Source organism: Eschrichtius robustus, chromosome 4, assembly GCF_028021215.1.
Source record: "Eschrichtius robustus isolate mEscRob2 chromosome 4, mEscRob2.pri, whole genome shotgun sequence".
In the NCBI taxonomy this organism is placed as follows: Eukaryota; Metazoa; Chordata; class Mammalia; order Artiodactyla; family Eschrichtiidae; genus Eschrichtius; species Eschrichtius robustus.
In genome coordinates this window covers 48,057,015-48,084,253 of record NC_090827.1, presented here as the reverse complement: position 1 = coordinate 48,084,253, position 27,239 = coordinate 48,057,015, and the positions used below count along the sequence as shown (strand labels likewise).

At 34.9% G+C, this 27,239-nt stretch overlaps 1 protein-coding gene across 1 annotated transcript in view; it reads left to right on the top strand.

Annotated features, from left to right (window-relative positions):
• TLL1 (tolloid like 1) overlaps positions 1 to 27,239 on the top strand; it is a 220,235-nt gene that overhangs the window by 140,631 nt on the left and 52,365 nt on the right. The window contains exons 9-12 of the mRNA XM_068542094.1: positions 1,126 to 1,241; positions 18,399 to 18,501; positions 21,042 to 21,158; positions 22,364 to 22,509. Coding sequence (XP_068398195.1) covers positions 1,126 to 1,241; positions 18,399 to 18,501; positions 21,042 to 21,158; positions 22,364 to 22,509 — 482 coding nt within the window. The remainder of the gene's footprint in view (positions 1 to 1,125; positions 1,242 to 18,398; positions 18,502 to 21,041; positions 21,159 to 22,363; positions 22,510 to 27,239) is intronic.

Genomic DNA, 27,239 nt, shown 5'->3' with positions numbered 1-27,239 from the left:
TTCTTGCCTTTGTTGAAATGGCCTATAGATATCAATCACACAGATCTTGAAGCTGTGTAACTGATTATTATTTGCTATTTCAGATGACTGGTAATCACTTCCAAGAAATTAGAAAGGCTTAGTAAGAGGAAAATATAATTGCTTTTCCAGTAATTTCTACTTATGATTGACAGAAAACAGAGAATAAATAAATGTCTACATCTTATTTGAAAATTTGAATCTTTGGTGATTTTTTTTTTTTAAGTTTGTTTCCACTTTTTTTATATTTTATTTAATTATTTTTGGCCGCATCGTGTCTTTGTTGCAACACGTGGGCTTTCTCTAGCTGTGGCCAGCGGGGGCTACTCTTCAGTGCAGCGTGCGGACTTCTCATTGCGTTGGCTTCTCTTGTTGCAGAGCACGGGCTCTAGGTGCGCAGGCTTCCGTAGTTGTGGCACACGGGCTTAGTTGCTCTGTGGCATGTGGGATCTTCCCGGACCAGGGCTCGAACCTGTGCCCTCTGCATTGGCAGGCGGATTCTTAACCAGTGCACCACCAGAGAAGCCCTTCCATGATGTTTTTATCTTTCAATTTTTTTCCAGTTTATTTTGAAAAATATTTTCGTTGTGTGTGACATTTTGGCACCTCTTATTGATTATTTATTCATTATTATTTAAGATTTCTTTTTTCAACTTTGATATGGTATTCATTATTAAAATTAACCTCACTCTACACCAAATATACTAATGGAATGTTTCGTGTGGTCCCAGAGCCACATCAACCAGGTATCCACTGGCCTGAAGCTGAATATGGGTGACGTATAAGTTGGCTACTGGCTCCTTGAGAATGAATGAGAAAGGTTTCCATGAGGAAGAACTTTGTGGTTCTTCAGGTTATTTATCTCATAATCTTGTTATATGGTTAGCTATAGTAATCCGATTAAGTATAATGAAATTCTAGTAAGAAAGACGTAAAGAGAAATTACTTAGAAAGGAAAAGTGTTTTATAAAATACAAATATATATTCTTGTCTAACACCAAAAGACTGGAGATTTTATTTATGAGGCCAATGTCTTTCATAAAAATTAGAGAATAATCTTATCTTTTTCATCTTTTAAGAAAATCAAACTTTTTTTTTTTCTTTCAGCATGTGGAGAAACCCTACAAGAATCCAATGGCAACCTTTCCTCCCCAGGATTTCCAAATGGCTACCCATCTTATACACACTGCATCTGGAGAGTTTCTGTGACCCCAGGAGAGAAGGTAGTTTATCCCATCAAGAGTTCTCCTTTAATCTCAGATGCAAAGGTTCATTTTCTTTCAAATATAATTTACTTTGTTTTTTATTCTTGTTTGATTAGTAAAATAGCTCAGAAATTTTATAATGGAAATTACTCAAACTCCAGGAATTTTTTGAAAGATGTAATTTTAAAAGAAATGGTAAATGGTCTAAAAGGGTTGACATAATACAAATTATGTACTCAGACACACTGAAATTAAAAGTCAGTATCAGATGGATAACTAGAAAAATCCCACACATTTTAAAATTGAGAAATACACATTAAATATTCAATTCATTCAAGAAGAAATTGTGATAAAATTAGAAATTATTTTCAATTATAACAAAAATACTGAGAATACCAAACCTGTAAGATGCACCTAAAGCAGTACTTAGAAGGAAATTCACAGACCTAAATGCTCATATTAGGAAATAAGAAATACCCAAAACTAATGAGATTGACATTCACATAAAGAGACTAGAAAAAGAGCAATAAAATAAATGACAAAGTACATAAAGGAGGAAGTAATAAATAAAAGATAAAGTTGAAAATATCATGGTATTGTACAAAGTGTGGACAAAGTTGGTACTTGAAACAATTTAGAAAAATAGAGAAATGGGTGAAAAGAGATCAAGAAAAAAAAAGAATAACAGAGAAAGCACAATTAGCTAATATTTAGAATAAAAAGATTATTATAACCATAGATACTTTAGGCACCAAAAGAACATTTTGAACATTATGCCAATAACTTTAAAATTGTAAATGAAATGGGCAAATTACTACAAAATATTACTTACTAAGTTCTTATTTGAGAAGAAATAAAAAGCTTGAATGCTCCTATAACCACTAAAGAAATCAAATTACTATTTTATTGAGTTATTAGTCAAAATTTTTTCAACAATGAAATCCAGGCTCAGATGGCTTCATCAGTGAGTTCTACACAACAACCAAATAAGAATTAAGTATAATCTTATATAAAGTCTTCCAGGGAATAAAATAAAAGATACCCTCTCCTATTTATATGGCTAGCAAAACCTTGATAGCCATCCTGATGACAAGAACAGTGTAAGAAAGGAAAATTTTAACCCAGACTCACACTTGAATATGTATGTAAAATCCTCCCCACATTAGCAAACCAAATGCAAATATATATGCCTGTGTATGTATGTATCTATCTATCTATCAATCTGTAAATATATAAATAATATATAATATATATATATTTCAAGGGCAGATATATGCATGGATATGTGTATATATGTATGATATATTATGTATATATGTTTGTGTGTATATGTATATGTAAATATATACAAGCACCATTAGACGAGTATCACAATTAAATCAAGAAAAATAATCTATTAATGATTTAACAACAACAACAAAGCCTGAGCAAACTAGGAATAGAAGAGTATTAATCTTATAAAGAGAAGCAACAAAAATTAGTGCAAATACCATTATCATTAGGGTAATTCTGAAAGTATTTCCTTTGAGATAGGTAAAAAACCAAGTATGTCCACCAGTCCTCTTCTTTTTTTAACATTTTGGTGGAAATAGTAGCATGTTAAGGCAAGAAAACGAAATTACACATGTAAGAATTAAAAAGGAAGACATAAAATTCCTTTTATCATATTGTTTATTTGGTTATAGAATTTAAAATTATTAAGAAGTGAAATGAATAAATCTATTAATTTCTGGATTCTGTCTGGAATGCTAACCTTAAAAGTCTTCCCAGACCAAGATTGTAATGATATCAATTTTTGTTTTTTACTAGTTATTAAATGATTTTTGTCCTTCGCCTTTGACTAATTCATCTGGAATGACTCATATACACTTTGAGTTTTGGTGGAAAAGCAAATGTAGTTAAGAAAGTTTCAACTCCCTGAAAATTGAGTGTTGTTACGGGTATCATGGGTATGGAGTTGTCCAGGATGTTGCAATACTCACAATGAAAACTAAATGAAACTCTTGCGTAGCATAAACAGATTTTATACATAAAAAGTTACAACTGACTTGTAATACATGAACACATACATAATTCTTTATAGAGTTATTTTTAAGCATTATGAGTCTATGTTGTAATATAGTTATAGGTGTTGATCAATTTCTGTTTAGATCCTTTGAATAAGCCCCTGAAAACATATTATGAAAATCATTAAAGAGGTACTGAAGAGCAAGATATAAAAGATGATAAAGCTTCACAGAAAGTTTAAAATTGTACATGATATTTTTTTTCAGTTTTTCTTAGTTTTTTAAAAACATTTTTATTGGAATCAAGTTGATTTACAATGTTGTGTTAGTTTCAAGTGTATAGCAAAGTGAATCAGTTTTACATATACATATGTCCACTCTTTTTTAGATTCTGTTCGCATATAGGCCATTACAGAGTATTGAGTAGAGTTCCCTGTGCTATAGAGTAGGCCCTTTTTAGTTATCTATTTTATATATAGTAATGTGTGTATGTCAATCCCAATCTCCCACTTTATCCCTTCCACCACCACCCCCCCTTACCCCCTGGTAACCATAAGTTTGTTTTCTACATCTGTAACTCTATTTATGTTTTTTTTTTTTTAAACATCTTTATTGAAGTATAATTGCCTTACTATGGTGTGTTAGCTTCTGCTTTATAACAAAGTGAATCAGTTATACATATACAATATGTTCCCATTTCTCTTCCCTCTTGCATCTCCCTCCCTCCCACCCTCCCCATCCCACCCCTCTAGGTGGTCACAAAGCACCGAGCTGATCTCCCTGTGCTATGCGGCTGCTTCCCACTAGTTATCTATTTTACATTTGGTAGTGTATATATGTCCATGACACTCTCTTACCCTGTCACATCTCACCCCACCCCCTCCCCATATCCTCAAGTCCATTCTCTAGTAGGTCTGTGTCTTTATTCCCGTCTTGCCACTAGGTTCTTCATGGCCTTTTTTTTTTTTTTCCCCTTAGATTCCGTATATATGTGTTAGCATACTGTATTTGTTTTTCTCTTTCTGACTTACTTCACTCTGTATGACAGACTCTAACTCCATCCACCTCATTACAAATACCTCCATTTCATTTCTTTTTATGGCTGAGTAATATTCCATTGTATATATGTGCCACATCTTCTTTATCCATTCATCTGTCGATGGACATTTAGGTTGCTTCCATGTCCTGGCTATTGTAAATAGAGCTGCAATGAACATTTTTGTACATGACTCTTTTTGACCTATGGTTTTCTCAGGGTATATGCCCAGTAGTGGGATTGCTGGGTCGTATGGTAGTTCTATTTGTAGTTTTTTCAGGAACCTCCATACTGTTCTCCATAGTGGCTGTATCAATTTACATTCCCACCAACAGTGCAAGAGTGTTCCCTTTCCTCCACACCCTCTCCAGCATTTATTGTTTCTAGATTTTTTGATGATGGCCATTCTGACCGGTGTGAGATGATATCTCATTGTAGTTTTGATTTGCATTTCTCTAATGATTAATGATGTTGAGCATTCTTTCATGTGTCTGTAGGCCATCTGTATATCTTCTTTGGAGAAATGTCTATTTAGGTCTTCTGCCCATTTTTGGATTGGGTTGTTGGTTTTTTTGTTATTGAGCTGCATGCATTGTTTGTAAATCTTGGAGATTAATCTTTTATCGGTTCCTTCATTTGCAAATATTTTCTCCCATTCTGAGGGTTGTCTTTTGGTCTTGTTTATGGTTTCCTTTGCTGTGCAAAAACTTTTAAGTTTCATTAGGTCCCATTTGTTTATTTTTGTTTTTCTTCCCATTTCTCTAGGAGGTGGATCAAAAAGGATCTTGCTGTGATTTATGTCATAGAGTGTTCTGCCTATGTTTTCCTCTAAGAGTTGGATGGTGTCTGGCCTTACATTTAGGTCTTTAATCCATTTTGAGTTTATTTTTGTGTATGGTGTTAGGGAGTGTTCTAATTTCATTCTTTTACATGTACCTGTCCAGTTTTCCCAGCACCACTTATTGAAGAGGTTGTCTTTTCTCCACTTTATATGCTTGCCTCCTTTATCAAAGATAAGGTGACCATATGTGCGTGGGTTTATCTCTGGGCTTTCTATCCTGTTCCATTGATCTATGTTTCTGTTTCTGTGCCAGTACCATACTGTCTTGATTACTGTAGCTTTGTAGTATAGTCTGAAGTCAGGGAGCCTGATCCCTCCAGCTCCATTTTTCGTTCTCAAGATTGCTTTGGCTATTCGGGGTCTTTTGTGTTTCCATACAAATTGTGAAATTTTTTGTTCTAGTTCTGTGAAAAATGCCAGTGGTAGTTTGATAGGGATTGCATTGAATCTGTAGATTGCTTTGGGTAGTAGAGTCATTTTCACAATGTTGATTCTTCCAATCCAAGAACATGGCATATCTCTCCACCTATTTGTATCATCTTTAATTTCTTTCATCAGTGTCTTATAATTTTCTGCATAAGGTCATTTGTCTCCTCAGGTAGGTTTATTCCTAGATATTTTATTCTTTTTGTCACAATGGTAAATGGCAGTGTTTTCTTAAATTCGCTTTCAGATTTTTCATCATTAGTGTATAGGAATGCCAGAGATTTCTGTGCACTAATTTTGTATCCTGCTACTCTACCAAATTCATTGATTAGCTCTAGTAGTTTTCTGGTAACATCTTTAGGATTCTCTATGTTTAGTATCATGTCATCTGCAAACAGTTACAGCTTCACTTCTTCTTTTCCGATTTAGATTCCTTTATTTCTTTTTCTTCTCTAATTGCTGTGGCTAAAACTTCCAAAACTATGTTGAATAAGAGTGGGCAACCTTGTCTTGTTCCTGATCTTAGTGGAAATGGTTTCAGTTTTTCACCATTGAAGACGATGTTGGCTGTGGGTTTGTCATATATGGCCTTTATTGAGGAAAGGAAGAAAGTTGAGGAAAGTTCCCTCTATGCCTACTTTCTGTAGGGTTTTTATCATAAATGGGTGTTGAATTTTGTCAAAAGCTTTCTCTGCATCTATTGAGATGATCATATGGTTTTTCTCCTTCAGTTTGTTAATATGGTGTATCATGTTGCTTGATTTGCCTATATTGAAGAATCCTTGCATTGCTGTTGGATTCTGTTTGCTAGTATTTTGTTGAGGATTTCTGCATCTATGTTCATCAGTGATATTGACCTGTAGTTTTCTTTCTTTGTGACGTCTTTGTCTGGTTTTGGTATCAGTGTGATGGTGGCCTTGTAGAATGACTTTCGGAATGTTCCTCCATCTGCTATAGTTTGGAAGAGTTGGAGAAGGATAGGTGTTAGCTCTTCTGTAAATGTTTGATAGAATTCGCCTGTGAAGCCATGCAGTCCTGGGCTTTTGTTTGTTGGAAGATTTTTTTTTTTTTAATTTTTATTTATTTATTTATTTTATTTATTTTTGGCTGTGTTGGGTCTTCCTTTCTGTGCAAGGACTTTCTCTAGTTGCGGCGAGCATGGGGCACTCTTCATCGCGGTGCTTGGGCCTCTCACCGTCGTGGCCTCTCTTGTTCCAGAGCACAGGCTCCTGACGTGCAGGCTCGGTAGTTGTGGCTCATGGGCCCAGTGGCTCTGTGGCATGTGGGATCTTCCTAGACCAGGGCTCGAACTTGTGTCCCCTGCATTTGCAGGCAGATTCTCAACCACTGTGCCATCAGGGAAGCCCTGTTGGAAGATTTTTAATCACAGTTTCTATTTCAGTGCTTGTGATTGGTCTGTTCATATTTTCTGTTTCTGCCTGGTTCAGTCTTGGAAGGTTGTGCATTTGTAAGAATTTGTCCATTTCTTCCAGGTTGTCCATTTTATTGGCATACAATTACTTGTTGTAATCTCTGATGATCCTTTGTATTTCTGCAGTGTCAGTTGTTACTTCTCCTTTTTCATTTCTAATTCTATTGATTTGAGTCTTCTCCCTTTTTTTCTTCATAAGTCTAGCTAATGGTTTATCAATTTTGTTTATCTTCTCAAAGAACCAGCTTTTAGTTTTATTGATCTTTGCTATTGTTTCCTTCATTTCTTTTTCATTTATTTCTGATCTGATCTTTATGATTTCTTTCCTTCTGCTAACTTTGGGGTTCTTTTGTTCTTCTTTCTCTAATTGCTTTAGGTATAAGGTTAGGTTGTTTATTTGAGATGTTTCTTGTTTCTTAAGGTAGGATTGTATTGCTATAAACTTCCCTCTTAGAACTGCTTTTGCTGCATCCCATATGTTTTGCTTTTGGGACGTCATATTTTCATTGTCATTTTTTCTAGGTATTTTTTTATTTCCTCTTTGATTTCATCAGTGAAATCAGTGAAATTGTTAAGTAGTGTGTTGTTTAGCCTCCATGTGTTTGTATTTCTTACAGATTTTTTTCCTGTAATTGATATCTAGTCTCATAGTGCTGTGGTCAGAAAAGATACTTGATAGGATTTCAATTTTCATAAATTTACCAAGGCTTGATTTGTGACCCAAGATATGATCTATCCTGGAAAATGTTCCATGAGCACTTGAGAAGAATGTCTATTCTGTTGTTTTGGGATGGAATCTCCTATAAATATCCATTAAGTCCATCTTGTTTAACATATCATTTAAAGCTTGTGTTTCCTTATTTATTTTCATTTTGGATGATCTGTCCATTGGTGAAAGTGGGGTGTTAAAGTCCCCTACTATGATTGTGTTACTGTCGATTTCCCCTTTTATGGCTGTTAGTATTTGCCTTATGTATTGAGGTGCTCCTATGTTGGGTGCATAAGTATTTACAATTGTTATATCTTCTTCTTGGATTGATCTCTTGATCATTGTGTAGTGTCCTTCTTTGTCTCTTGTAATAGTCTTTGTTTTAAAGTCTATTTTGTCTGATATGAGAATTACTACTCCAGCTTTCTTTTGATTTCCATTTGCATGAAATATCATTTTCCATCCTGTCACTTTCAATCTGTATGTGTCCCTAGGTCTGAAGTGGGTCTCTTGTAGACAGCATATATACAGGTCTTGTTTTTGTATCCATGCAGCCAGTCTATGCCTTTTGGTTGGAGCATTTAATCCATTTACATTTAAGGTAATTATCGATGTGTATGTTCCTATTACCATTTTCTTAATTGCTTTGGGTTTATTATTGTAGGTCTTTTCCTTCTCTTGTGTTTCCGGCCTAGAGAAGTTCCTTTAGCATTTGTTGTAAAGCTGGTTTGGTGATGCTGAATTCTCTTAGCTTTTGCTTATCTGTAAAGCTTTTAATTTCTCCGTCAAATCTGAATGAGATCCTTGCTGGGTAGAGTAATCTTGGTTGTAGGTTTTTCTCCTTCATCACTTTTAATGTGCCCTGCCAGTCCCTTCTGGCTTTCAAAGTTTCTGCTGAAAGTTCAGCTGTTAACCTTATGGGGATTTCCTTATGTGTTATTTGTTGTTTTCCCTTGCTGCTTTTAGTGTTTGTTCTTTGTATTTAATTTCTGATAGTTTGATTAATATGTGTCTTGGCCTGTTTCTCCTTGGATTTATCCTGTATGGGACTCTGTCTGCTTTCTGGACTTGATTAACTATTTCCTTTTCCATATTAGGGAAGTTTTCAACTCTAATCTCTTCAAATATTTTCTCAGTCCCTTTCTTTTCCTCTTCTTCTTCTTGGACCCCTATAATTTGAATGTTGGTGCGTTTAATGTTGTCCCAGAGGTCTCTGAGACTGTCCTCAATTCTTTTCATTCTTTTTTTCTTTATTCTGCTCTGCAGTAGTTATTTCCACTATTTTATCTTCCAAGTCACTTATCCGTTCTTCTGCCTCAGTTATCCTGCTATTGATCCCTTCTAGAGAATTTTTAATTTCATTTATTCTGTTGCTCATCACTGTTTGTTTGCTCTTTAGTTCTTCTAAGTCCTTGTTAAACGTCTCTTGTATTTTCTCCATGTTATTTCCAAGATTTTGGATCACCTTTGCTATCATTATTCTGAATTATTTTTCAGGTAGACTGCCTATTTCCTCTTCATTTGTTAGGTCTGGTGGGTTTTTGCCTTGCTCCTTTATCTGCTGTGAGTTTCTCTGTCTTCTCATTTTGCTTAACTTACTGTGTTTGGGGTCTCCTTTTTGTAGGTTGCAGGTTCGTAGTTTGAGTTGTTTTTGGTGTCTGTCCCCAGTGGCTAATGTTGGTTTAGTGGGTTGTGTAGGTTCCTGGTGGAGGGGACTAGTGCCTGTGTTCTGGTGGATGAGGCTGGATCTTGTCTTTCTGGTGGGCAGGTCCACATCTGGTGGTGTTTTTTGGGGTGTCTGTGGCCTCATTTTGATTTTAGGCAGCCTCTGTGGTAATGGATGGGGTTTTGTTCCTGTCTTGCTTGTTGTTTGGCATAGGGTGTCCAGCACTGTAGCTTGCTGGTTTTTGAGTGGAGCTGGGACTTGGTGTTGAGATGGAGATCTCTGGGAGATTTTTGCCATTTGATATTACATGGAGCTGGGAGATATCTTGTGGACCAGTGTCCTGAACTTGATTCTCCCACCTCAGTATCACAGCCCTGATGCCTGGCTGGAGCACCAAGAGCCTGTCCTCCACATGGCTCAGAATAAAAGGGAGGAAACAAAGGAAGAAAGAAAGAAGAATATAAAATAAAATAAAATTTAAAAAGTTATTAAAATAAAAAATAATTATTAAGAAAAAAATTTTTTATGTAATAAAAAAAAAATCGGACCGACAGAACCCTAGGACAAATGGTAAAAGCAAAGCTATACAGACAAAATCACAGACAGAATCATACACATATACACTCACAAAAAGAGATAAAGGGAAATATATATATATATATCTTTGCTCCCAACATCCACCTCCTCAATCTGGGATGATTCGTTGTCTATTCAGGTATTCCACAGATGCAAGGCACATCAAGTTGACTGTGGTGATTTAATCCGCTGCTCCTCAGGCTGCTGGGAGAGATTTACCTTTCTCTTTTTGGTTTGCACAGCTCGTGGGGTTCAGCTTTGGCTGTGGACCCTCCTCTGTGTGTAGTTCGCCTGCAGGCGTCTGTTCCCGCTCAGACAGGGCGGTGTTAATGGAGCAGCTGCTTCTGGTTTCTGGCTCACTCAGGCCGGGAGGAGGGAGGAGTACAGATGCGGGGCGAACCTGTGGCGGCAAAGGCCAGCATGACGTTGCACCAGCCTCAGGCGCACCATGTGTTCTCTCAGGGAAGTTGTCCCTGGATCACGGGACCCTGGCAGTGGCGGGCTGCACAGGCTCCTGGCAGGGGAGGTGTGGAGAGTGACCTGTCCTTGCACACAGGCTTCTTGGTGTCGGCAGCAGCAGCCTTAACGTCTCATGCCCGTCTCTGGGGTCCGCGCTGATAGCCGCGGCTCACGCCCGTCTCTGGAGCTCCTTTAAGCAGGGCTCTTAATCCCCTCTCCTCGCGCACCAGGAAACAAAGAGGCAAGAAAAAGTCTCTTGCCTCTTCGGCAGCTCCAGACTTTTTCCCAGACTCCCCCCTGGCTAGTTGTGGCTCACTAGCCCCCTTCAGGCTGTGTTCACACAGCCGACCCCAGTCCTCTCCCTGGGATCCGATCTCCGAAGCCTGAGCCTCAGCTCCCAGCACCCACCCGCCCTGGCGGGTGAGCCTACAAAGCTCTTGGACTCGTGACTGCTGGTCGGCACTGATCCTCCGTGTGGGAATCTCTCCGCCTTGCCCTCCACACCCTTGTTGCTGCGCTCTCCTCCTTGGCTCCGAAGCTTCCCCCCTCTGCCACCCATGGTCTCCGCCCATGAAGGGGCTTCATAGTGTGTGGAAACATTTCCTCCTTCACAGCTCCCTCCCACTGGTGCAGGTCCCGTCCATATTCTTTTGTCTCTGTTTTTCTTTTTTCTTTTGCCCTACCCAGGTACGTGGGGAGTTTCTTGCCTTTTGGGAAGTCTGAGGTCTTCTGCCAGCATTCAGTGGGTGTTCTGTAGGAGTTGTTCCAAATGTAGATGTATTTCTGATGTATTTGTGGGGAGGAAGTTGATCTCCACGTCTTACTCTTCTGCCATCTTGAAGCTCTCTCCCCCAAGGCAAATTTGAAAATAATTAACAAAAGGGAGTGAATTGCACTGTAAGATAGTAAAAAAACATTATGAAGTTTCAGTAATTCAAATTCTGTGGTATTGTAAAATAGGCTTCTGGATTAATCTAAAAAAGTCAGAATTATGCCTCAGGGAAGAGAAGACGTCACATATTCATTTATAGAGATGATGTCTCAAATAAATTGGGAAAAGATTTTTTTAATAAATAATAATGAAATCATTTAAAAATATTTTTGAAAACATTAAACTTTTATTTTATAAATTTATTTATTTATTTATGGCTGCATTGGGTCTTTGTTGCTGCATGCAAGCTTTCTCTAGTTCTTCGTTGTGGTGCCTGGGGTTCTCATTGCGGCAGCTTCTCTTCTTGCAGAGCACAGGCTCTAGGTGTGTGGGTTTCAGTAGCTGCAACATGCGGGCTTAGCGGCTCTGGCTTGTGGGCTCTACTGCACAGGCTCAGTAGTTGTGGCACATGGGCTTAGTTGCTCCGCAGCCTGTGGGACGTCCCGGACCAGGGCTTGAACCCATGTCCCCTGCATCGGCAGGTGGATTCTTAACCATTGCACCACCAGGCAGATCCCTAAAGTTTTATTTTATATTGCATATTTTTTCTAAAGAAAGCATAAATGATTTGTTTTTTATTTTGAAAAAGATGTCAGGTACATAAATTGAAAAAAAGAAAATGTAATAAAATAATTTTTCAGAGCTATTTACATAAACTAAATCTCTTTTATAAAAATGCAAATATACATATTAAAATCAAAATGAAGAATATTATAGCACAAATGGACAAGACAACATTGATGTTATACATATATGAAGAGCTGTTATAAATTAATAAATAAAGATTTACACCATATTAGAAAATGACTGAAGAAGCAGAGTATTTATTGAAGTATCAGGGTAAATAGATATTTAATCAATGTATGAAATTGTTTACTCTCATTTTTTATCAAAGTAATGTTACAACAATGTGCTGTACTTCATTCATTAAATTGGCAAAGAAGGAATAGAATGATAATATCAAATGATGGTGAGAGTACCCAGCTCCTGGAAATAAACATTGAGATAACATTTCTGAAGAACTCTGCTAATCTGTATCACATTTTGCAAAACACTTTATCTTAGAAATTTATCCTACAGCAATTATCTGTTTATATGCAAAGATAGCTATTTAGAAAAATGAAAAATTGAAAACAAAATAAAATTTGAAAGTCGAAAAAAAACACTGATTGATTTTTTTTAAGTACTAAATATTCTATTTTACAAAAATATACATAATGGCCAATGCAAAAGTGAAATGTTTATTTGGTAATTTACTTAACAAATTATTTTTATTAAGAAGGAATAAAACATGGTATAAATGAGAAGACTGTCACTAAATTTCTCTCTCTGAAGATAATCACATGAGTTATTATTTTAAAATATCATGGCACCCTTATTACAAACTATTTTTTTTAAAAGACTGTATTTCCTGGAACTAGAGACTATGTTTTCAAATTATTGGTAAGTTTAATAAGCAGGTTAAAAATCATAGGCATGAAAAGATCTAATTTTTAAATTACATATGTTAGAGACAAGATTATAGAAGAATATAAGCATTGTGTTGGTATATACCAACACAATGCTTATTTCTCCCTGGTAGGTTTACAAATAGGTTTTGATTTCTTCTTCCTTTCCTTTTCTACAATAAACTTATATTACTTTATCCAGGAAAAAATATTTTTTAAATGAGTGTTGTTGTGCAATAATGTGAATGTACTTAATGCCACAGAACTGTATACTTAAAATGGTTAAAATGTTAAATTTTATGTTTATTTTACCACAGTTAAAAATAATAAGATTGAACATAATAATAATAATAATAAGATTGTCAGTGTACATGTATGTCTTCCTAGGACTGAGCTTCCTAAGGTAAAGGCAGTCCTGTTCAATCCCAGGCCGTCCTTGACATTGCACAGCAAATGCTGGGAACAGCCCAGAATGTGCCTCTGGGAATGTAGCTGTACTGAGCTGACAGAAGCACATAATATCGATTTTTTCATTCCTTAGAATTGATTGACCTTTCTACAAGGGCATATTGCTTATGTCTTGACTAGAGTTAATATTTTTTCTTTTCCTATATAGCCCATTTAAAAACTATCATTTGACCTCTTTCATTTTGCAAAACTTTCTTTTTACAAAATCTAATGATTTACACATATGGGGTCAATTTACAATATAATATTTATATTGCCAAAGGCCACTTCTTAAATTTAGCAATTGCTATGTAGAAAAATCTTTGATTTTATTAAAATAAATGCATCTGCTTGTTTGTGAAAGAAATCTTTGCCATCAAGAATCTTACAAACATATAACAAGGACAAGGCCTAGTTATATAATAGGCAAACTGAAAAATAGCTGAAGAAAGCAAGACACAACTTGTCATGGATTTGCAGAGATAAGAGAGCTTAGATCTTGTTGGGAGATCCAGACATGACTGAAGAGAGGGCAGTATTTATTTCAAACTTTGAGAGATATGAAGAGTTTCTAGAAATAGGGAAGGGGAAAGTAGGATCCCAGGTAGAATTATGTATACCTTGAATAAAGGAATACTAAAATTGGGGTACTTTGTCAGGACGCAATAGCAAGAGTCAGGGATGAGTGGGATGAAGATTCTTCATTTGAGATAGTGAAAGTGAGGCAGCAAAGGTAGGTTATCACCTAGAATCTTTGATGCCCAGGCTTAGAAATTTATAATGATGGATGTAAAGCCACCAATACCATGATGGGAACCCAACTTTACTGGGTTTAAAATGATCATAGAGTGTAGGATGAATTGGAGAAGAGTTCAATTAAAAACCAAAACACATCTTGTGAAGCTCTTACATTAATTCAGAGAAGCATGGAGAGCACTGACAGTGAAATAGAAGGAGGAGAACATTTTCAGGGGCATTGCAGAGTATCTATAGAAATTGGCAACTGATTAGATATAGGGATGGAGTAAGGATTAAGGAAAGGCAGGTATAAAAAATGTTCCTGTGAATAGTTGGTGATGACAAATCAAAATTTCAAAATCCAGATATTATCATATATATTTAAGCAGAAAAATTATTTTCATAGCCTAATCCAGCTCCTGGTTTTCACCTGCCATATAATGAATCCCTGATGGAATTATGATCTGAGTCATACAACTAGTCTGTTGTAAGGCAGGGGCTTAAACCAAGGCCCCAAGTTCTCCTGCCCATTCTTCTTTAGAATTTAAATTAAGAATCCCTTATTTTAACATGTTGATTTTCCTGGGAAACTTTAATGTTTTTATGTCTCCCAGCAGAGTTGGATTAAGTAAATTGGATTAATATTTTTATTTATTTCATAACTGTTTAGGATTTATATTGTAAGGGATGCTCAAATATGTACCATGAAAATAATAATACATGAGAATCTTAACAATGTAATGTTACCTTAGTGTTTTTCTACACATTATCCAATTAAATCTTTCTGATTTAATTCTGCTGAGATCAGCCTGATATGATGATCTCCATTTTATAGCAAGAACATTCATTCAAACTCAGAAAGTTTAAGTAAACTAGCAAACTGAGAAGCTAGAACTTGAACCTACACTTTTTGACTCACAGTCACAAACAACTCCTAGTTGTGATAATAAATGCAAATTTTCCCTTTAGTATGATATAGTTCAGCACTGAACAAAACCTTAATTATCAGTTATTCTACGATTTGGCAAATCTTTCTGGAGAGGATATACAGTAAATGTTTTTGGCTCTGCCAGATATACAGTTTGTTCAAATACCCAATGCTACCATTGTATTGCAAAAGCAGTCATAGACAATATGTAAAAGAATGTGTATAACAAAACTTTCTTTACAAAAACTGGCTATAGGCTGGATTTGGCCCATGGGGTATAGTTTACTGGTCCCTGATTTTGCCCCTAGTCTTATTTCTGAGAAGAAAACTGTTGTCTGCCTAGAGAGTTTATCAGACTTGTCCAAGCTACTTCTGGATGGAGCCTTGAAATCTATTTTATTTTACTGCTTTTAATTCTAATATCTCTTTCTAAAGAACTATTTAATAATATCAGTCTAATTGACAAGATTTCTATCTTCCCCATCCCCAGCACTATAAGGTATAAATATATTCTAATTGGTCTTTTTATGGTATTCATGGAATTAGTTTAGGTAGTCAATAATATCTTAATCGTGCTGACAAAAGTTCACTGGTTATATCTTTCTCTGGAGACTTCCAGACATCCAGTCCCTTGACTGTTGATCTGCCTTTCTTCAAGATTGTTCACTCTGTAAGATTGTAAAACAAAGTCTTTACTAAGCAAACTCCATAGCAATTGAATCCATTTAATTTGCAGAATAGCAACTAAGACGCCAAACAGATGACAGGAAATCTTAGAATTGTTCCTTGTATCTCCCTCAATCCCATGTTCCAGAGGAACTATGATGAATTTTAAATTGAGAAATGGTAAACTGATACTTAACATAAGAAATAAAACATCTATATAATTGTGCTAGGTAGTTTTTATTTCATCATTCTTTGAAAAAAAGATGCAACGTATTTATATAAAATAGCATAATATAATATAAAACAATCAAATATTTTTCAAGTGCTTTTGATTTGTAATTCAAGTATGGATTCTGCTAGCAACCTTAGTCAAAGACCAACATTTTACTTCTACATCAGAGCCCTAAGATTTGATTTTAGAAAACCTATCTTTATTACATTTTCTGCTTCTAAAGGACGCTATGTTTTACATTAAAGTAGGCCAGTTTTGTTCCTTCACAGTGCTTGGAGTTTAAAATAGAAGATTAAAAACAAGATAGGAAACTTTTCTGTTTAGAGTTACCCCCTTCCAACTGTGTGTGTATGTGTGTGTGTGTGTGTGTGTGCGCATGTATGTTGTATGTGTGTGTGTTCCGGGCTTCAAATATTAACTATTTGTTAGCAATCCAACCACATCGTTTCAATTTTGAATAAATTTTGATGACACGCATCCCTCCAATTTAGCTGATTTTTTCCTCATCGAGGAGGAAGTTGAAACCCTTTGCATACCATTATACAACTCTCCTTTATATCCCAGAGGGAAGCCACAAATGAGCCTTGAGGTCTACTGTTTGTGTCTGTATTCTAGTTTTGCCGTCTCTGCTATAACAAATAAGTTCTCATATGATCATACAGAGTTGAAACCCTGGTGGTTGCTATAGGGAGAATACAAATGGAGAATGAAACTTAATATCAGACAGTGGTAGTATTCCCCATTTGTAGAAGCCTTAAAGTAAATATAAGGAGGGAAACCAGAAATTATTTCCCAATTATGTCCTAAGAATAACCTAATGTTGAATTAGTATTCAGAGATGGAAGAGCAAGCATATTGGTAACTTCAGGAAAATAGTTTAGAAACTATGCATTTTGATAATCAAATATGGAGGGTTTTGAAAAAGAAAGGGAAAAAAAGGATTAGTCCTTTGTCCTTTGATATTTTGGAAATTCTTGTAAAACATTTTTTAGAATATTTAGAATGATAAAATCAGATGAAGGAAAAAAAAAACAAAGGAAAAAGAAAAAAACTATAAATAAGGTAGAAAGAAATAAATGAAGTTTTATTAAACCGAAGCAAATTATGCCACGCCTACTGCATTACAGTTAAACAACATCTTGTCTCTATTCACATCCTTGATAGATTTCATCCTTTTGTAATCAAGAAAGTACATGTTTAAAGAAACTGGTAAATGTTGAATTTAATGGTGAAATGTTAACACCATTATAAGGTACAACTGACTTTCATTATAGTTAGATAAATTCTTAGTTTCCATCTCTGTGAAATGGTTATTTATATGGGCAATTAAAACGAACTTTGGCATACAATTTCATCAATGATCATCACGGTGCTGAGATATAAGATGCCATGAGAAATATTTATTGTTATGCTGTATCTTCATCCTAGGAAGAAGTAAGCTAGTTGAGTGAGGATTGATTTGCCATAATTAGTACTTACCTTTCTGTTAAATACTATGCTCAAGAAAGGGGAGAAGTATATGTTTTCTAACACAAAAAAGGTAGTACTTTTAGGGAATATGGATTCAAAATTGATTATACTTTTTCTTTTCTTTTTTTTCATTCCTCGAGAGTCTTCCTACATTAGAATTTTTATATTGACACAAAAGGATTCTGTAAATACTGTTACAACCTACAGTTTTATATTAGAAGTATGTCAATTATTCATAATTTGTTGCTTTTGGCCAAAGTCCATTTCAATTTCTAGATTAAAGAACCGGTTCATTGTACACCTTAAACATCTTAGATGTTTTAAGCAGAATAGAGTTAGAATGAGTTTTTGAATATACAAAAGTATTTTCCAAGTGAATTTTACCTCAGCAGATACGTGCATTTTTATGTTAGTTTGGCTCTACTTTTTGGTGTAATCAACTAAAAAAAAAGTTAATTATATGAAAAGTAAAGTCTTTTTATAAAGCAGTAAGAAAACTGTCTTTTCTAAAGTTGCTCTTGAATTATCTTAAAAAGCAACATCATTTCAAAACAAAGTACAGAATAAAGGGTCATGTACAAGATCTTCTAACTTAAAAGGTCTTCGAATACATATTCTTGGATCTGGAGAAACATAGTGACATCTGTCTTTGATTATAGTTACATGGACAAATTTTAATTCTAGAGCTGTATTTAAAATATTTCAACATACACAATGATATTATGTTCCTGGAATATGGCACATGGTGGTTATTTTTAACGTAATTATAGATGTCTGAAATAAATTATTAAAAAGAAGACACTCATAGTAAAATCAGAAGTTCTCATGGTTTAAGTCATGTTTTTCTAAGAAAATTCAAAATAAACTATTTGAATAAAGATTTCTGTTTGTTTCACAATTGTTCAAATTAACTTTACAGAAACTTTGGTTTAATTGCTGAAATGTTTAGTTTCTTTATTGACATTGTGCTTCTAAATTGTTAGACATTAAAGTGAATGAGAAAATGGGTGTTTTTTTGAGTTGTTTATTTAAAAAATATTAGAGGGATACTGATACAGGGGAAAAAAATGTGCTATGAATCTCTTTTCACAGTAGTCCTGGGTTCCTAGCCATGTGAAGTTACAATCATTTTTAATCTGTGTATTCTTTTGTTACATTTTGCAGATTGTCTTAAACTTTACTACGATGGACCTATACAAAAGTAGTTTGTGCTGGTATGATTACATTGAAGTAAGAGATGGGTACTGGAGGAAATCACCTCTCCTTGGTAAGAAATTTTTTTTGCCTCTATGTGGCTATGCATGTAGTCTGTCTTGTCTAGAGACAATTCTTTCAAGAGTTATCTTAGAGTTTAAAATGTATGAAACCAACATTTTAATTTTTCTTATACTTTTTTCAATCACAGCAAAAATACTCACAGACAGATAGATAAATAGACAATTAATTGATTTAAACCAGCTTCAATTATGAGGTGGTATTTGGACCTGAACATAATGATTTAGAATAGCTTATAGTGAATAATCATCACATATTCTGTATTTTTAATTTTAAAGTCAGAGTTTTAATGAGTAAACCAGATAAATTGTGTATTTGTGTATGTATGTTGTTTTGCTTTGTTTGCTAAGGCAGTAGAGCGTGAGCTGTTAGGTACACATTTGGTTGCTGGCTTCCTGCACCAAGGATATTGGTTCTTACTGTAGACATCACAGTTTTGCTACTCAGGTTTTTGTGGCTAGGAAGGTGCATCTGTAGTTTGTGTATAAATTGTAGCTCAGACTTGATGCTCACGAAAGTGTGCTACCAACATTTAACCACAGACGACATCACTAACTTACATGAGGCGCTTTCTGTTGCCCTCTGTTTTACTTAAAGGTGAGATCTGCTGTGAGCATGTGAGCATCTACTCTACTGATTTTTTTTTTTTTTGAGATTGTAACTTTTCCTTCTATTTTTAGAAGTAGCTTTACTCAGCTGTGTTTATGTGCCTACAGATCTTTTCTTCTTAATATCTAAAACCTGCTGAATGGACACTGTTGTATTAAAAGTGACAGCAGCCTTAGTAAGTCCAAGAGATCTGTAGAAATGCTTAAAAATAAGGAAAAACTAAGATTTGAGCTAATTTGATAAACCAGGATGAGGAAAACATTGTCTTGAACATTTAGTTTCTTAGCCTAGATGAAGCAATTTGTAATATATTTATGTGTGTTCCAAAGAAAACATTTCATTAAACTCATATTGAAAAACCAATTCTAAAACTGAAATATTGAGAACACGTTTTAGAGCACCATCACCATTACACACTGCAGGGTATAATGGCCTAACAGACTGGCTTAGTCTGACTACAATATTCATGTGGAAAGCTTTCCCCACTATTTCCTCTGAGACCTTGTTCCTCAGAGTGCAGCTGTCACACTGGAAGCATCAGAATCACTTAGAAGGTTAGAAGTGTGGAAATGCAGGTCCCACTCCATACCTTCTGAACAAGAGACTGCATTTTGACAGACTCCCTGGCAATTCATATGCACATTACAGCTTTTTCTCTTTTAGTCAGGTTACTTTCTTCCAGTTTCCTTTTTTAAAGAATTGAAGTATAGTTGACTTACAGTGTTGTGTTAGTTTCAGGTCAGCAAAGTGGTTCAGATATAGATATAGATATAGGTATAGATATATAGATATAGATTCATTTTCAGATTATATTCCGTTACAGGTTATTACAAGGTTTTGAATATGGTTTCCTGTGCTTTACAGTAAATCCTTTTTGTTTATCTATTTTATACATAGTAGTTTGTATCTGTTAATCTCATACTCCTAATTATCCCTCTCCCCCTCTCTTTCCCACACATTACAGTTTAAGAGACATTGCTCTCCTTTACATGCCCTTAATTTACTTTGCCATTTAGGGAGACATTTTTTCACCTGCTATCTGTTAGTATGAATTTGTTTCAAGTTGACTGACATTTTTCATATACTAAAACTCTGTATGACATTATTACCAAGGGCACACAAAAATGGATGACAATATATTATTCTTTGTGGAATTATTTCATGTGCATTGTCATATTTAACTTTCTGTCATCATATAAAATCTTAGAGCACAGTAGCAGATATACAGTAAGCAACGAATATTTGTGGAAGGTTGAAGGAGGGAAGAAGGAATGACAGGCAATAATGTATTTGCTCAGTATTATACTTGCCTGTGGATAAACAATCAGAAAAAAATTAGAACTCATTATCAAGTCTTCTGATACTGTTTGCCATTCTGCCTACTACACTACATACTACAGCTTTATAGACGAGATGATGGAATGTATGTAGTAACATAAGATCCTTGGGCAGCCTGTGGGTTTCCCTGACAAGTCGCCATTGAACATGGCTAAACAAAGAACTGTACTTTGAGTTGTCACTTCCCTACTAATGACCAAACTGAAATTTTGAAGCAGTTTTTCAGCATCACCTGTACTTTTATCTGTTTTCCATAGAATAATATTCCCCACCTTGATATATCATGTGTCATTTTACAAATAGGACATGTTTTGAGCTAGCTGTTTCTTAATTCTATAGATAATAATACTGACATCAGTCATTTAATCTGAGAGTGATATGTTCCAATATTCTATAAATAAATATGAAGAGATTTATTTATCCACCTTTATTAAGTAAATATTAAGGAATAGTTATGGCTCTAGTTCCTAGGGGTAGATATAGGAACCAAATCAGGTTTTATGCATGCAATTTGTAGCTAGTATGAAAAGCAATTAGAATATAAAGTCATATTTAGGAGTCTCTTTATTCTTTTATTTCTTTTAGGTAGATTCTGTGGGGACAAATTGCCTGAAGTTCTTACCTCTACAGACAGCAGAATGTGGATTGAGTTTCGTAGCAGCAGTAATTGGGTGGGAAAGGGCTTTGCAGCGATCTATGAAGGCAAGTCACACTGAGTTTAGAGATGGCTTCTTCTTAGACCTCTAAGCAGAAATATCCTTTCTCTCAATTTCATTAGAATGATATTGTAACTGTATTTTAATTACAAAATTTTCTAAATCTGTATTATAATGTTCATTATGATGATTTTAATAAAAATACTCGGTAAATTTGAACTGCAAAAACAACCTGCTTTCTGGTACCAGTAACGTGGTAACATGTAAATGTACTCATCTGGGATGTGTGGGGGGAAAAAAACCTCATTAGAGATGTGTGGAAAACAACAGCAACAACAAACGGCAAAAGAGTTCTTAAACTTCGGTTTAAGAAAAACTTTTGTTTTTTCATGACAACATTAAAATGTTGTGAAGAAATTACCACTTCTCTTTGTGCTGAGTTTGTGTGTATTTGATACCTGTACTGCGGAAATGCCTTGATAAAGGAAACTGCACAGAAAGTAATTGCGCACAGTTCTGGAGCTTGCTTTGTCTAAATGAGAGAGTCAGCATTCAAGAAGAATTTACTAGAGGCTTTGTTCTATATGTATCTAAAACAGTAAACTGGCATTGTGCTTCCTGGCTTTAAAAACCTTCTTGCCAGATCATGGGTAGAGAAGACCCTTCTTGCTCCTGCCTCTGCCAGCGCAGAAGTTTAGGCTATTTAGAAGACAGAAGATTTCTGCTTCTCTTAGACTTTTAAGAGAATGGAAGCATTTGTTTTAGAGATTAACTGTGTGGTTGTGAAGAGTATGATTTGGATGGAGCCACAGATGTTGAGCACGAGGGCCGCTCACAGCCAGAGGCCCAGGGAGTTTTGTGGAGCTTCTCTCCTGACCAGCTCTTCCACTGAGGTAAAAGACCTAAAGAAGCAGTTCAGAGAATCAAAGAGGAAACTCACATAGAATAAATTACAAAATCTCAAAAGGTTTTTAAAGTTTTTTTTTTAAATGCTTGTTTTTGTAAAAATGTGAATTAACAGTGATAAAAAAATCATATTCCTCTGCTGACTGTTATCTAATATTTATAGTTAAGTGGCTAGATTTTTATTTTTTAACCAACTAAATATTTACAACCAGCCAACCTTGATTTTTATAACCTGGTTTTTATATACTCAGCTCAAGGCACCAAACTAAAATGTTATCTTAGAAGAAAACGAAAATGAAATAGCATGTCTAGGTTTATTTATTTGTTTATTTTTGCTTTCCTCAGCTATCTGTGGAGGTGAGATACGTAAAAATGAAGGACAGATTCAGTCTCCTAATTATCCCGATGACTACAGGCCGATGAAAGAATGTGTATGGAAAATAGCAGTGTCAGAAGACTGCTATGTCGGGCTGACCTTTCAGGCCTTTGAGGTAAAGTCCTTCAGGCAGCCTTTGTGGGGCACATCCTCCATAAATGACAGTGCATTTAATGGGATCCTCATTAAAAAAGCAAAGAACTAGAGAATCAGCTTTTTCATCAACAAAGAAGCAAAGGATTGCCTATAAAATGCAACATCAAGAGCGAAAGAGGTTTTTTTTTTTCCTTCTTTCCTCTTATTGCAGACATTTTCAAGAAGATTAAAGTGAGTTTACATTATCTGTGCTTTTTGAATTAGAATGTTTGAAGTACTGTCAATAGTTTCTTTTGACAAATGCCCAGGCTTGTTTCACAAGAATGCTTGAAGAGTCCATTAAATAAAAAACTTGTCTTTCTCTTCTAAACTAAGAGGTTAAAGGTAGATCATCTTTTTTGTTGTTGTTACAGTGTAAATCCATTTTTCACCTTTTTATCATTGTGCCAAAAATTATTTATATCAAAAAACAGGGATTTAAATATTCTTAGGAGCTTTTGACTTCATCAAAAATATTTATTGGGGAAGAGATCAGCACCGACACTGCATTAGATGAGGGCAGAATAAACCAAAGGCCAGTCAGAATCCTGCAGCAAAGTCTGCATCTAAAACTACTGCACTAGCTAATGAGTCATTTTTGTGTAGTGGGGAGAACTGAGTGAGGGATTAGAAGCTAAGGGATATGGGAATTTGTCAAGAACTCCTGAGCATGTTTAAATTACAGAATCAGGCTAGAAATTGAGAGCCCAAGGTGGAGTAGGAAGGAATGATGTGGTGCTGGCAGTAGGTCCAGGAAAGAGTTAGAGATCCAGATGCCATTCCTGGAGATTATTTCTTTACTGAAATTAGAAGGCCTACTTACTGTCCAAGTGATCAGAAGGCCGGGGTAGAGAACCCCATTCATTGCCAGGATGTACTTGCCACTGAGTGTGGTGACTGTGTAGTGTCCCAGTCCCCATAGCAGGAGCTCCAGGGGAATCCAGGTGTTACTCAAAAGCCCAGAGAAACTCATACCCCCACCTGTAAACTGTGTAACATATTTTTTGGTATTGTCTCTACCCCTTTGCTTGTACCTTTTAATTTTCAAGGCATATTTCTTTTTAATCATGAAAAAACTCTCTTTTATGCTGTGATCATGATGTTTATGCCCCTGACCCCTTTGCATTCTTGGAAACCTTGGTTCTGAGATTATCTGATTCACATTTATTTTTAAATTTTATTGGATTGCAAACATTATTCAAATAGAACACTTTATTGTAAAGAGTAAACTAAAATTGGGTAGGATTCACTTTTTAGACCAAAACAACTGGTTCACTGAAAAATTATCTAATGACCACATTACATGTGTTAATAGTTTGTACTATTGCAAAAATTAAGAGATGAACTGCCTTTCAATATATAATTCAATGTTTTATAGAATTCTATTATAGTAGTGATGTCAGCAAATACATTCATTCCATGCATCTAAAAACTGAGATGCAGAAATTGCTGACTTAGCTGGTTTGCAGTTTTTTTTTGGTTTTCTACGATTTTTTCATTCGTTTGTTGGTTTTGATATATCAATATAGTAAGAGTGATATTCTTCAAAAATAGAATAATGTAAGGACAAATAAGAAAGATTTACACCTCAGGCACTTAAAACCATGCCTGACACAGAGTAGTCATTTAATAAATACTTGTTGATTAAGTGAAGGAATAAGTTATTGCTAAGCTTTGGAAATGAGGTAAAATCATGTCACAGTTTGGCTGATAGTACATTTTATTTATTATCTCTAGTTTCCTGTCCTTTCTTCATTTTGCTTTATTTCCTTATGTTTTTCCTCCTTTATTTATTTATATTTGAATGTCTAGTAGGCCTCTCATCTTTAACTGACTAACATCAAGCCTTTGATTGTCTTGTTTTACTCACACTAACCCACTCACCTTCAGTCTTCCCTATTTCAGTATTTAGTGTTTCAGTATGTCACTATTTACTCAAAGAATATCCCTAATTCCACTTTTTGTCTTAAACCCCAAGGCCAATTAATCAGCATATTCCATTTGCTTTGTCTTTAAAATATACCACATACATGACCACTTTATACCTACTTTCTGGCCACCACTGTTCTAATCACTGCCTCTTGCTTTGGAACTTTGGTGAGCTCTTCACATCTCTACACTTGCCCTACATATCCTGATATCCACACAACAGCTGGGATGATACTTTCACAATGTAAGTTATATCAAACACTCCTCTGCTTAAAGTTTTATCAAACACTACTCCCCATGTGCCTCATGGGGAAAATCTTTGTGTTAGACTTTCAGGCGTGCGTTATAATGCTGTTGGCCATGAGTTCACTGTTAATGAATTGGAATATCTGTGAAGGTACCTTTAAACAGAAACACACATAAAGCAAGGTTAAGTATTGATATGATGACAAAAATTTTGTGACCAGAAGCTCTCAGGAACCTAACCCTGTATTTCTCCAGGAGTCATGAATCAGTATTCACTAACTCAGTGTTTTCAGTGACTTTGTTGAACTCAACTACTGCTAATACTAGAATCAACTGTATATATTTTTAATTTGGTCTAGTGGTCATTAGGTGGTTTGTTTCAGTTACTCAGTTATCTGTTTATATCGATTTGTTTTTGTTTACATAACATATTTTCAATATACAGCTTATGCATTTTATATTTAAAATGTATAATTTTAAAAAGGTCTTCACTATTTCTCAGTGTTTTGTGTCTTTCTCTGACAAAACTGTTTTTATTCACTGATATCAATCTTTGACTTTTTCAAACACTTTCTATTTTTGTAACTCTTTTATTCCCTATGTTACTCTCTCCCTTTTTCAGATAAAAGGGCCCTTAAGATAAGCTAGTTCTGTTGAAATCTACTATAAAGAACTTACTGGCTGTTCATTATTTATGCCTTTCTGTGAATTTATGTCATGAATATTCACCTCTCCTAATGCTACTTAGATTTTAATGTAAGTACAGAAAGAAATCTGAACAAGTGCTTTTGTTAATGAGGGTAATAGAGTCCTAATACTTCTGTAATCATCACCTTTGGGAAGATTTTTCTTCTCTAGTAGTTACTGGTATGTTGACTCTTAAGACCAATACTGAAGTGAGTTTGTACATGAATGTAGATAATGTCTAAAATCATTTTGAAGGACCGTCTTCTCTTCAGCAGTGGTGTTATTTGTAAAAAAGCCTGTATACTACTATTTCACTTGAGAACTTTCAGTATGCAGAAATACATAAGAGAAAAAGTTGGGGAGACTTTACAGTACAACTTCAAAGAAATGTCAATAAAGCAGGAAATAAGTGTAATAAACCCAGAGCTTAGTTATGTTTAATTAAAATCCCTACATACATTTATTTAAGTGGGATTACATTTGAGGTACTTATCAATATTTCTACACACTGTGATTTGGTTATATGTTCCTTTTGAAAACCATAGTATATAATAGTCTTTCCCGTCATTACTAGCAACATTCTAAACTACATACGAAAGTTTTTTATCTTGGTACATTTGACCCTTGAACAACACAGGTTTGAACTGCAGGGGTCCACTTATGTGTAGACTTTTTAAAATAAACATAGTACCTGTTATTTTCATTTTACAGATCTTTAAGTGTGGGGGAAAGTTTGTGTTTGATTAGAGATCACAATATATGGAATCAGAAGAATTAGGGTTTAAGTGGTGAACCTCTCCAAACTATTTCAGCCTCCTTCCCTTGGGTGAGTCATTTATCAGTTCCTTTGTTTTTGAGGCAGAGATAGCAGTTGGCGGTTTTTCCAACTGTGCTGGGTTGGCACCCCTAACCCCTACGTTGTTCAAGGGTCAACTGTACTTTGTGAATTACCTGATTAAGAGTAATACTTTAATTCCTTTAAATATTTTATATTAGTTTAAGTTAAGTAGACTAGTCTTTGTGAATGAACTAGGAAGCCAAGACAAGATCTTAATTAGTTAACATTTTAATGCTTGCCCTGCACTATCTTTGGATATTTGGTTAAGAATGTATATTGGTTAATGACTATATAAGAGAAGTAAGTAGCTCTTCAGAATTATAGTTTAGGCTATCATTCTGCTCTGAAAGATTAGATTAAATAAACTTTCCCAAGGTCACACCGTTCTTAATTAGTAGACTGTGAGTGATACCAGTTCCATGGCCTGGCACTCTTACACCCAGGTCTTGGTAGCAAAATGAGGCATCTAATTCTCTCATGGCAATAAATTCTTTCCCATCATAACTATTGTCGTTTGTACATTTGAGTTGTTTAATCAATAAATGCCTGTCAGTCAGGGACATGTCTGTTTATTCATCACTGTTTATATACTGTCAAGTATATATTTATTATCTGGTCATTATAGGTTTTCAGTAAATATTTATTAAATTTATAAGTGAGTAAAAAATAATTGTGTCATGAAGGAAAAAAAAAATCAAATGGCAGCATTGAGAAACCTGAATCATATAAAAATAGACCTAACCCAGCCTTATGGTTTTGATTTTCACATGGTTGAGCATTTTGTTTTTTCTCCTCCATTTTTGAGCTCTAATTGTATACGTATCAATATTCATTAAGTATTAAATAGTAATAATAAAACTAATACTAATTAATAAAATATTAAATATGACAGTGGTACATTTTAAAATAATCATCTATTAAACTTTTTTCCTTTTTATTTAAAATTCCTTTTGTCATAGCATTTATTACTTAAACTTACTGTATTTTTCTCATTATTAAAATTAATTTAT